Source organism: Siphateles boraxobius, unplaced genomic scaffold (assembly GCF_051911475.1).
Source record: "Siphateles boraxobius isolate OS27281-9 unplaced genomic scaffold, OSU_SipBor_1 66, whole genome shotgun sequence".
In the NCBI taxonomy this organism is placed as follows: Eukaryota; Metazoa; Chordata; class Actinopteri; order Cypriniformes; family Leuciscidae; genus Siphateles; species Siphateles boraxobius.
In genome coordinates, this window is record NW_027509193.1 from 13,924,990 (window position 1) to 13,937,752 (window position 12,763).

Consider the following 12,763-nt stretch of genomic DNA (forward strand, 5'->3'; position numbering starts at 1 on the left):
TAGGGGGACAATTTTTGGGTCCCCATGAAGCAAACAACTTATGAATAATACTAAATGATGCCTTTTGAAAATATATGGGTAGGGTTAGTGTAAGGGGAGAGAATATACAGATTGTACAGTATAAAACCATTACGTCTATGGAATGTCCCCTTTTAGATAGCTAAACATCTATGTGTTTATGTTCTTGGGTTTAAATGAAAGTGTTTCACTCTGGGTAATCTAGTGTGTTTGTCTGTGTGTGTTCTCTTTCACATTTGTATTGATGTGTAAATATAGCCGTGTGAGCCAGTGTTATGTTATGGTTTAGGAATAATCTGTTTATCTTTTCCACTTCTCTAGCTAAAGCTGTGGACGGATACGTCAAACCGCAGATCAAACAAGTAGTCCCAGAGTAAGTACACACACACACACCACTGTGTCTGTGTTTTTTTGACCTCAGTACTGGTCTTTAAATCTCTGATATTCTGGAGCTAACCTGTCATCTCAGATCGGGAAATCTAATTGCACGCTTTGCATTAGCCCTGGCCTGGCTCAGCAGCAGTTACAGGTTGCCACGGATACTTGAGACTCTGCTCTCATTCCACTCTTCAGAATATACTTAGCTCTGTTAGCCTCATTAGCAGCATTATTTGTCCATCGGTGGACGACCCCGTCTGTCTTGTTAGCAAGCCGTCCACTACGGTCAAACTCAGCAGGGACTCTGATAATTCAGTTCTTCTCATCAGCATTCTGAGGGAGTGATTCAATAAACAAGCCCTTACTATTTACAAGGGTTCGCTAGCACTCAACTGGTGTATGTAGCAAGCTGTGCACTAGAACTGAATATATTGAATGTATTTGGTTAATTATTTCTTGAGCTTTCTGACATTTTATTGAGGAAGAGCTTAGAAAGATGACAGGAAATGTTACGGGAAGCTGTATCAATAAATAACACGGACTAGATTCAAACTCGTTTCTCAGTATTAGATGAAAAAGTTTTTTTTTTAATAAATATTAAAATCACAAGTGTTGCCTTAGCAACTAACTGAAATAAAATAATTTTAAGTTGAAGTACTAAAATGACTAACACTAGATTTTTTTTTAAACCAATAAAATTGACAAACAAAAAAATCACTAAATCAAACTGAAATCAAAACTAAAATAATAATTCAAAATATTAATAAATACAATAATAGTATATAAATAACACTAAAATAACAGGTGTTGTGATCGGTGTGTGCGTTTCTGTTGACACAGGTTTGCGACACCTAACCCTGACCCTGCAGCAAACCCCACCTACATGGACCATGCGGCATCTCCAGCTGTCAATCCTCAACACACTTATGGACTCTATCCTCCCATGTGAGTAGTGCACAGATATATGTGTGTTTCCGTCAGTCTGTATGTTTCTGCATCAGTGTTGTTATTCTTTAAGTGCCCCAATTATGCTATTTTAAAGCTTCCTAATTTTGCTTTGGAAGTCTCCTACAATTGGTTTACATGCATCCAAGGTAAAAAAATTATAAATAAAACAAAAAACCACTTTACTTTTCTTATAATTTTCACTGCAGCATCACCTTTTTTTAAGTGTCTGAAATGGTTCGATAAAGAACTCAGTGAGAGCCTGCTCTGCTCTGATTGGTCAGATGGCCCAATCGACTGTGATTGGTCTACCAATCTATAGTCTTTTATGATAATAATCTTCCAACCCTTTTTGCTCTGTGCGTGTTGCTTCTCACTCCCGCTAAAGATGTAAAGCGTCATATTAAGAGCTGCAGATGACGCAGTTGTAACAACAGTAGCTGAAACACAGCGAGCAGAAAACTAAAGTTTCGCTATTTTTATCTGTTATACAGATGACTCCGACCATTTAACTAAACCAGGTGTGTGACAAGCTAACACACCTTTAGACCTTTTGTTTTTTCTATACATTTAGCATTAATAATCAGCATATTAAGAGCATTTCATAATAAACAAAGTTATAATTTGGAAAATTATTTAGAGATGGCAAGGGAAGACAAACTTTTTAAATTACTAGTTAACTTTGTTTTGTGCTCATGATGAGAGTTTTCTATTATTAGATTATGTACATTTTGTTCAGTAGTTTATTACTTCGTGCAAAATTTAAAAATGGCCCATACTTTTCTTACATGTAACATTTTGATAGTTAAGTAATTATGATTCCAATATGTGTTTAGCACTTTAAAACAATTATATCAATACTGCATTTTCTTCCTTTGGACCCGGCACAGAAAATATCTATTGATGTCACCTGGACTAGATAATAACATCTATTATAGTAAATATTTAATATACAGTAATTACCTTATTAAATGTGGTGTTATAATATTGTGTGCGAGTTACTAAGATTCTCTCTCTCTCTCTCTCTCTCTCTCTCTCTCTCTCTCTCTCTCTCTCTCTCTCTCTCTCTCTCTCTCTCTCTCTCTCTCTCTCTCTCTCTCTCTCTCTCTCTCTCTCTCTCTCTCTCTCTCTCTCTCTCTCTCTCTCTCTCTCTCTCTCTCTCTCTCTCTCTCTCTCTCTCTCTCTCTCTCTCTCTCTCTCTCTCTCTCTCTCTCTCTCTCTCTCTCTCTCTCTCTCTCAGTGTTGACCCTATGCTGGACCCTGATGGCGATTTCGATCTGGACGACACCATGGATGTAGCGAGGCATGTAGAGGAACTGCTCCGTCGACCGATGGAGGGCCAGTGGAGCGGCCAGCAGTCATGACCTCTTGACCTTCGTCATCTGTGACTTCTCTCGCTGAATAATGTTTTTTTTTAATCACATTTTCTTCTCCTCCTCTTAGTGTATTTTCCCCATTTGTTTCTCAGTGTGGGTCTTTACGACTTTCGGTTCTTTTTCTTTATCTGTTCTTTTTTCCTATCATCATAGCTCTTTATTTTCCCATCCCTTGTTTCTATAGAAGAGAAAAGAACTAATGGAAGAAAAAAAATACTATGAGCCTTCCGCTAATAAAATACCACCTAACAGTATTGTAGAAAAAAAGAGAGATGCATGTTATCTCTTTTCCTTTGTGCGTGTGTTGTTGTTTTCTTTTTTTTGTGTTTATTTTAATTTCAAATTGACTTTTCGCAGGACAAGTGAAACCCTTCAAACGAAATGTACTACTGTAAGGAACTTTTTTTTCAAACATTTTATTTCGGGGGTGTTCAGATATCTATTGCATCTGTAGAAGATGCATATTATCCTTTGCACTCTTAAACAAATGCTTTCTTGCAGACGACGACATTATTGTTAACATGGCAATTGCAATGTATTGCTTCTGTACACTAAAGAGTGTTAAGGTTGCAAGGCTGTTCAGTGCAGCTACATGAGCACCGACAGACTGAATGGGTCTTACCATCCCCTCACCGTCTGTGTTAAATCTGAACCATTTTACACCCGCATCCAAACCAGCAGCACACAACCTGTCGCTCACTTCATTAAAACTGCGGCACATGTGGGAAACGGCACACACCTGTCCTACGAAAACTGATGGAAACACTTTGGAGAGAGAGAGGTCTGCTGACCATCTCGGCTCACACTACACTACACAGGCCATCACAGTCTCTCTCTCTCTCTCTCGGTCTCTCTCTCCAGCACAACAGGTGCCTCATCTGTTCTTACGTTTTCCTCTTCAGAATGTGCAAAACAAGAGAACCTGTTGTCATGGTTACACATGGTCTTAACTGGCCATCCTATAGGTTAGAATTTCTTCATGTCAGCTCGTTTCCAACCGGCATTTTTTTTTTCTCTCCTACTCGTACACCTGCACAAAAGCCTTGCCCACTCAGGACATTACGTAGAGCTGATGTAAAACACAAATAATATATAAATAGACCAACAAATTGAAAAGAAAGTAACTATATCCAGTAGCCTATATATGAATTTATTTTTTGTTAACATATTTCTATTTTATTACTGTAGGACGCTAGAGGACTCTGTCGGTCTGTGTAATGCAAAATGCTGTGCTACTGTGTCCGATTCTCAGTAAAAGCCCTGACATACTGATCCAAAATATGTTTCTGCCATCCCCAAAACCTTTATCGGCACAAAGGATCTGATTGCTGGTTTTCTGTTGTTTCACTTCAAATTTCAGCTGAGGTTTCGCATGGAAGAAAAAGCCAAACCGTCAAGTTAACACGAAGAGACGTTTCCTGTGTGCTTACTGTATGTTAGCTGCAAAACCTGACTTGTGATGCCCACTTTTAGATGCTTGTCTCTTCTCAAACGATGGTTTGTTCCTCAGTGGATGTTTTTTTATTTGGGAAGTTTCTCTCTTTTTTTTTTCAACTCTATTTCTCTGCCATGGCAGAGCCGGATAGGAAGTTGTGTGATTTTACTTCATCTTTTTTATTGTCTTTGTTTTCAAAGTGTTTTGTCATGTTGTTGTGTATACTGTTTCACACTGTAGGTTACAATGTGTGTGTGTGTGTGTGTGTGTGTGTGTGTGTGTGTGTGTGTGTGTGTGTGTGTGTGTGTGTGTGTGTGTGTGTGTGTGTGTGTGTGTGTGTGTGTGTGTGTGTGTGTGTGTGTGTGTGTGTGTGTGTGTGTGTGTGGCATTTTCAGCTCTGCTCTGTTCTATGTTCGTCACATGTTTGTGGTTTGGCTCTAGAGAAGAGTAATTGAATTGACAATAAAGACATTTTTATGTATATATACTTTGGGCTCCAGCAAGAGTGGTGTGAGCACTTTTCTGTCTCTTCTGTGAGAATGAAATTAACTTGGGTTCATAATTGGTGCAATTGTCATTTGGTGCACCGTAACGTTTTAAAATTACAAAGTATTTGTTGCCTTTCGATCTGGATCTCGTTTCTGAAAGAGTGACTTGAGAGCACATTAATCATTGTGGTTTGCAACCACTCTTTATAACAGCACGTTTCTGAGAAATCTCTAAATTTTACACAAGTTTGTCTTTTCTTTATAAACTGTCCCTTTTATGGGCTCCAGTTTTGTTGGACTCTTCAAGCTGGTAAGTTGTTTTCTGCAATGTAACAAAATATTCAACTTTCAAAAATAAACGTTATAGAATCTGTCAGTGAAAACATCATATTGATCGATGTTAAATATTTAACCGGAAAAAATATTACAACCCTGATTTTCAGAGCTGCTGATTTTGAAGGTGAAAAGTTCCCATAATGGTATGAATTATCATTAAGCCGCATCAATGTCTTACTGCAATAATGGATGCCGATGGTGAACATGAATCAACATAACAGCTGCACTGTAATTTTTGCCAAATTTGAACCACTCTCACATTCAGCATGAAAAAATCATGTGTGTAGAGAGGAAACGCACGCAACGACACAATGAAAATAGTCAAAGCTACAGTATGAACTGTTTTTGATACTGAATCAAAAAGGTTGTCTCGATTATGATAAGAGTGGGGGTCTTCGTATGAGTAATACAATACAAATGCAAAAGGGTTTACAAATGTTTCAGTATGATATTAAGTTAGTCGTGTAGGCTATAAAAAACGTTAAACATAAAACGAGTAATTTAATAAGATTAGGGAGGAATTGCTCTTTAAATGTGCAGCAGATATGACAATATGCAGATTTAATTATATCAAAGCTTATTGAACTGGTAAGAATATTGCTCCAGAATAAATTATATTTACAACACAATTTATTTTTTTCCGGACAAGTGAATGACATTTAAAAGGCTTAATGTCGAGGCCTGCAAGTGCTTACAGGCCTAGAATTAAATTTATAAATTGTTGTATACACATTTGTTTAACACAAATACAGATTTGCAATTTTGATTTGGATTCCGGTCCCTTGAAAATGAAGTAAACTTGCCCCCTCTTTTGGTCAAAGTGGATAAAAACAATTCGAGTAGCAAGCAACGAATCAACGGACTATGATCTGTAGGCCTATGAGCTCTTTTCTCTTCTCAAGGCATGGTTTATAAAAACAAAATGGAAATTTGCCGTCAAGGAGTAACACTTGTTTTATGTCTCTAATTGCAAAGAGAATATTGTTTGAGGAAAAAGCTTATCTGTTGCTTGGATACGGAAATATGGCTTTATAAAACCATAGAAGAGCAGTAGACTGAGCCAGAAATTAGATCAGAGTCTACTGATCCGTTTGACCTGATGGAGAATCAGGTATTGTGAATCAAATAAATTAATTGACTCGAAAAATTCAATCACTGCAGAAAAGGCATTCAACTTGGTTTGAATGGATCTTTGGCAGCAGGCATTCTAAAACAATTAGTGCCATTAAACCTAAACATTATGTTTGTTTTTTATTTATTATCTGCATTAAATGTATTTGATCTATCAATTACATATTGTATTAATTTAAACTAGCAATCTGAAATAGGACACAACATGGACATATTAGGCTAATTTTATATCAAGCTAAATATAATTATTATCACTAACCCAAATACTAGACCTAAAAGAAAATGTCTTTAATTCAGAATTTAAAAAGCATTACTTAGCCTACCTGACATGAGAATCGTTGTTTTTCAAGAGTTTCCTTTTGAATGAACATTGTAATTTTTTTATTCACACACAGAATGGAATTTTATTACCAACAAATTAACAAAATAGGCCTACGTTTTCTTATAATTAATGTTTTAATTGGTAATCAATTTGTAGGTTCAATTTCGTTCATGTCTTTTTAAATAACAAAAGCCAGTTCCTTTGCATCCAGCAGGAACATAATTTTTTGGAGGGAAAACAACAGCGGCAAATTTTATTGGTAAGTATTAGCAATGGATTCTCTGAATTATGTGATGTTTTGTGGCATTGGCTGGTTTGTCTAACTTTAAAATCAGTATGATGATATCAACATTTCGAAAGTTAATTTAAAATAATATCAAAATGAACCTCAAATATAGCTACTGACCCCTATAGCTACTGACAACAGCCACCCCCCCCACCCCCCCCCCCCACACACACAATAAGAGAATAAAGTTATCTTTATCTGTTGTTTCCTATCCTGCCTCAATCAAAGGAGTTTATGTATATGAATACGCCTGTTTACCACCAGATGTCGCTGAAACACTACTTGAGAGTGAACTGACAAGATTCGTTAAATTTCTTTAATAGTTGTAGCCGTTCAGCTTGTCCTCTCTATCAGCAAAAAGACTGATTGCATATTATTGTATTGGCCTATCCAATTTAATTAATATCTAAATATCGCATAGTGTTGAAGAGTGATTCGGGTGATAGGCTTTCCTTTGTTATTCTGACGTCTCCCTGTTGATTTATTTTTCCTCTCAATTTTGCAAGTCTTCCAAGGTCAGGTCTGTGAAAGATTGTGCTGCTTTCGATTCCTCATTATGTGATGAGCAGATGACTGGAAATTATGCTTTTCTCTCACAGCGTTGTTTCTTTTCCACTTTAGCCTTTCAGTACAGTTCATTTGTTTGATCAGTAAAGGAATAAGAAAATAGTTAACTGTTTACTTAAAATGAATATTATATTAGTTACTTTTGACCCTTAAACTGTTAAAAAAAACTCCATGCTTTTAGCGGAAGCTAACATTGTTTTGGTTGTGTTTCGGCTCTGTGTGACTGTGTGGATGAATGGTTATCCTATAACGTTACTGCTATAAAAAAAATAAAAAAAACATTCACTACTAGGCTTAAAGTGATCATGAAATCAAAATTGACCCTAGGCTATTAGTCTTGTGAACAATTAATCCGTGCAAGTTAATACATAGAAGAAGAATAAACTGTTGTAATCTTTCATCAAAATCTGAAAATTTGCTTCCGCTCTGGAATCTCACAAAGCTATCTATCCGACGATGTTCATGATATCTGCCGAGTGCTTCGAGAGAGTCTGCCCATCAAATATACATCTGATCTGGTTCATCTAATTTTATTTTCGATTTTGGATTCCAAGGATTATAAAAAGAAGATGTGAGGTAAAACTATTAAAAACTAGCCGCGTTCGTCTAACGTTAGTGCTTCATCTTTTTCTTCACAGCACGCTGAGAAATGCTAGCGCGCTGTGATGGAAAAGGAGAAGCTCTCCCTAACGTTAAACCCAAACTGCACTGAGCACAATCAGTGATTGTTGTAAAATTGCTAATTCTAAATTGCGGGAGGTGTTTGACTGTAAAAAGTGCTATTATAAGCACAATGATCTGCGAACGTTGACCCTGTTCCCATGGCGGCGAGCGCTCGGAAACGGACTGCAACTAGACAAGCGAACTATATTTTGGGTTTCATGTGCGCGTCTAAATGATTAAATACAGACAAAAACATGGCGAATGCGTCTTCTATGTTCCACATGTCTCTGTTGATTCATCAGACGTAGATAAACGAACACAGGCCACACAACAGCTGGAACCGGCATTTTCTGAATGAAAATAGTATTAGACACGTTGACGCTGCGCGTGACGTAGTGAGGTTTGCTGCGCGTGACGTAGTGAGGTTTGCCGCGCTAATTTGCATATAGTGGTGTCCCATTTCATAGGGAAAGATCTTCAACTCCACTTCCCTTGTTGAGGGGACTTTAATTTCGAGGGCACTCAAAACCAAGTGGAAGTTTTAAGGGGGAGAAATGGGACATGGCCTTAGTTGCGTTTCCACTGTCGGACCAAAAGCGGGCGTGCTACTTCGTGCCAGGGCCAGTCGCGTTTCCACGGTCCCTTCCGGGGCTTGATAGCGCCTCGCCGGGGCTACCTCTGGGCCAACTGCCAGGGTTTTCTGGCCTGGCGAATACCTTCCAAAGTGGGCCAGTTCGGGATTGAGGAGTGGTTACGAACAAAGGCAGAGTTTACATGAGTCAGGAGATGGCAGTGCCGGATGATTCCATATACCAGCTAACATCAGCATTAAAGACTTTTAAAATCGTTTAAGTTACCTCAAAACTCACTTTCATGTTTGAATGCCTTCTGATTGTGATCCGATGTGGATTCTGATCACCGTATAAGGTAGAAATATTTATACGCGATGAAAAAGACTATGCACGTCGCTGACTCATATCAAACATGGTAAATATGAACGCTTGAAGAAATCAGACAAACAGTGGCGGAACCAGAGGGGTCCGGGGAAAAAAATGTTATTTGCTACTGGCAGTTGCTGATGCTGATTTTTTTTTTTAAATTACGTTCGCCGACAGCTCTGCGCGCGCAGTTTTCAAACGGACGAGCAGAGGACGAGAGATGGTTGCAAGATACCGAACTTCACCGAATAAGAAAACATCATATTTGAAGTAAGCTTTTAAGGTTTAGCATCAGGGTGGTTTGCTCCCAATAGCCTACATTAGGCCTAATACACGCATATACAGTACCTTGCCGTGTGTACGTTACAGTATACAAATGTTCTAGCTAATGTGAGGATAGGGGATCAAAACGCAGGCAAAGAAGAGCAGAAACAAGCGATATCATAATGCGATCACTATAGGACTATGAAGCTTTATGGGTGTAGGTTGTTGATGGACTCGATCTACTGTGTTTTGATCATCATTATGAATCTTATCTAGATGTAGTCTTTGATAAAAATGCGATTTTCTCAGCTTTTTGCTCATGTTGCTTTTTATGAAACTTACCAACATTCAAGTGTTGATTAAAAAAAAAGATGCACGAAGCTAGAATAACATTATTTTTTTGTTTTTGTTTTAAAAGCACAGGGTTTGTTCTTTCTTTTGGTATGTTCAGATATTCATACAACTAAATATTCTGGGGTGCCATGAAATTGTGAAAATGACCAAAACCACATTTCTTTTTTATACTGGTGAGAAAGAGTTAAATGTTGGTAATTGGATGATGATTAGAATGTGAATATGATTGGAATCATATTTTAAATTTGTCATATTTTTGAGCAGGGTCAATTAAACATGAAAAGAAAGGGAGAGATATCAGAGTTATTTTAAAATAAGCACAAACAAAGTCCAGTCATTTTATGAAAAAAAGGTTTAACAAATTGCAACAGAAGCAAACTCAAATAATTTTGTATCCTCATTATGTCCTGAGTAAGGAAACAAAGTCCCTAAGAATCCCATTAGGGGAAAGTTTCGAAATCTGTTTCTGGGGATTCACTTTTTATTTTACTTACCTTTTGTCTTCTGCATTCTCCTTACCCTTGTCTCCTGTTCTTCCCTTAGACTCGCCCCCCAGAAACAGTCGCACAGACCCAGCCCCAAACCCCATCTTAATAATTAAAAAAGGCTGGTTTCTAAAGTACTTCTTCCTGCCTCTATGTATTAATGCTCATGGGTAGCCTAAATGGTTTCCATTCAGACCTTAACATTAAGTATTTTACTGTTATGTGTCAACAAGATTCAACAAGACATTTTCACCTGGCTAGACCCAATGTTTAGATCCGTTGTGGTATTTATGCAAATCAGCACATACGTAGTTAGATTATGCACCGTTTGTCCATCTTAACAAACAATTTTAAAAAACTTGGAATACATTTTTTGTTTGTCTTTATGTAAGTAATCAACTCAGTAATTTTCATGGTGATATCTAAAGGTTAAACTTTTTACCCTATTCTCGTAAGAAAAAGAATGAATAGGCGTATGGATAGGCTATATTTGTATTTTTTTCTAAACTTTCCCAAATGGGATTCTTTGGGACTTTTTTTCCTTACTCAGGACATATTGAGGATACAAAATGCAATTTGCAATTTGTTCAAAGTTGACCCCCATTTTGGATTAAAATGACTGGACTAACAGGCAGATCAGGTGCAAATAGACCCCCCAGCCCTTGCATCACCACTGGCTAGTCAGAGTCAATGTGGTCAGACTTCAGAACCAGCAACAGGTCAGAGCATCTACCAGACACAGGCAGTCAATCACATACCCAATTCAGGAATTTAAGTTGAGATGATTTTGCCAGATTAAAAGGATAGTTCACCCAAAAATGAACACAAAAAAATAATTATAAATTAAATAATTAGAATTAGAATTATTATAAAGAAAGAATTATGTTGTATTTAATCTTCCCAGGATAAGATTTTATATTGATGGTTAATAAAATTGTTTAACTTTTTCAAGGACATGTCTGCTTGATGCCTGCTATATCTAATAAAAGATAAAATAAAATAAAAAATTTTTTTGTAAATGTGAGTTTTGTTGTAAATAAATGCAGCAGTTCATAACAGACACATGCGGTATCTTATCTACTTGGTGCTTCAGCTTTGTTTTCTGCAAATATCTTGGATGTTCAACACTTATAGACACAAACAGAGTGACCCAATTCCTTCCACAAGCTTTTCCACTGTGTGTGTGTGTGTGTGTGTGTGTGTGTGTGTGTGTGTGTGTGTGTGTGTGTGTGTGTGTACTGTGTACTGTGTACTGTGTACTGTGTACCCCCGGAAGAAGCAGTGGCCACCCCATGTATAAAACTCTAGTTCCGCCACTGCAGACAAATCATCACAATTATGTTTTTATTTTATCTGTCAGTAGCCTATGTCTCTTCTCTTTATACTGGACTGCCTGATATCCATTTAGCTCCGCAGCCTATCATAAAATAAAGCAACTTTTTTTCGGGAGCTTCCTCTCTCTGACTGAAAATATAACTGTACCCTACTGGGAGAGAGTGCTAAAGCTCCTCAGGTCGTATTTTTGGTGGCATATTTGTAGAAATTATCATCTTTCTAAATGTGATGTAGGCAAATTGCTAAGAACACTTAACTGTCAGCTGATACAGAGGTCCTGTACCCGCTACAGTTCTTGGGGGCTCGTCTGGGATGGCGCCACCTACTGGCGAATCCGAAGACCAGCTTGCTGTGAATCCCTGAATGGAACACCTCACCCCTAAAATCCACTGGATCCGTCTACGGCGCGGAACGTCAGCTAAAAGCTAAAGTCCACTGGAAGCGTCTCAGACGCGTTTCAGCAGCGGAGCGTTGGTCTCCAATTGGTGTTTTATTTTGAAAATCGACCGGATCCTCTATGCCGTTCTGTGTCTGACTTCCTGCCTGGTACGATGTACTCTGTGCAGCTTGACGCAGCAGCGTCGAAAATAGACCTGCTACCTATTCTCTGCGGAGCGGAGCGGAGAGACGCTTCTGGGACGCGCTGCATCCGCAGCTGGAGGACTTAAGAGCATTGACTATAATGGCCGCAATTAGCTCCAGCATCCGCGACGCTGACGTTCCGCGCCGTAGACGGATCCAGTGAATTTTAGGGGTTACTGTTTGACTGTTGTTAACAGTGGTACGGAGGTCAGTACAATGACAAACAAGAGAAGAAGCCTGGGAAAGAGGGAAATCAGGAAAGCACTCTGTGAACTGTCTGCTGATGAACTTTACTTTATCGCTAAAAACATCGAACAAATCGACGAGAGGGAAGATTCACAAGTAGAACTGGGGGATGAAGAGGGATGTTTTGATTTTGTAAGTGGGTTTTTGTGTGGTAAGAGCCTGTTGGGAAGGTAAGATGAGTGAATGGTGGCATTCCTTGATCTAAAAGACAAAATTATACAAATTACTCCCAGCACATAGAAGCACAAAAAGACAACACGTCACAGCTCAATCTAAGGTTTATTCTGATCGCACAACATCTGACACAAACACAAATTCTAGTCACACTCTCACATAGACTGGAGACACTAAATACCAGCAGATGTTGAAAATGTACGAGGAACTTGGCAGAAAGATTTAAGCTAAGAGTCCTTACGCTACACCCCCACAGCCCAACTCTTTCCCACCCCCTTTTCAGACTTGCTCTACTCCACACAATACCGATGACCAGGGCCCGTATTCATAAAGATTCTAAGAATCCTCTCAGAAAACTCTTAATTTAGCTTAAAATCTTTTACGTAGGAGTCTTAGCTTAAGAGCGATTCGGGACCGATCTGAGAGCAACTCTGAGTAAG

General features: G+C 38.3%; 1 protein-coding gene across 1 annotated transcript in view; it reads left to right on the forward strand.

Moving 5' to 3' along the window:
* Positions 1 to 4,639, forward strand: part of stat5a (signal transducer and activator of transcription 5a) — a 107,956-nt gene extending 103,317 nt beyond the window's left edge. The window contains exons 18-20 of the mRNA XM_077212391.1: positions 340 to 391; positions 1,237 to 1,341; positions 2,582 to 4,639. Of these exons, the coding sequence (XP_077068506.1) occupies positions 340 to 391; positions 1,237 to 1,341; positions 2,582 to 2,705 (281 nt within the window). The 3' untranslated portion in view covers positions 2,706 to 4,639. The remainder of the gene's footprint in view (positions 1 to 339; positions 392 to 1,236; positions 1,342 to 2,581) is intronic.
* Positions 4,640 to 12,763: the final 8,124 nt, after the last annotated feature.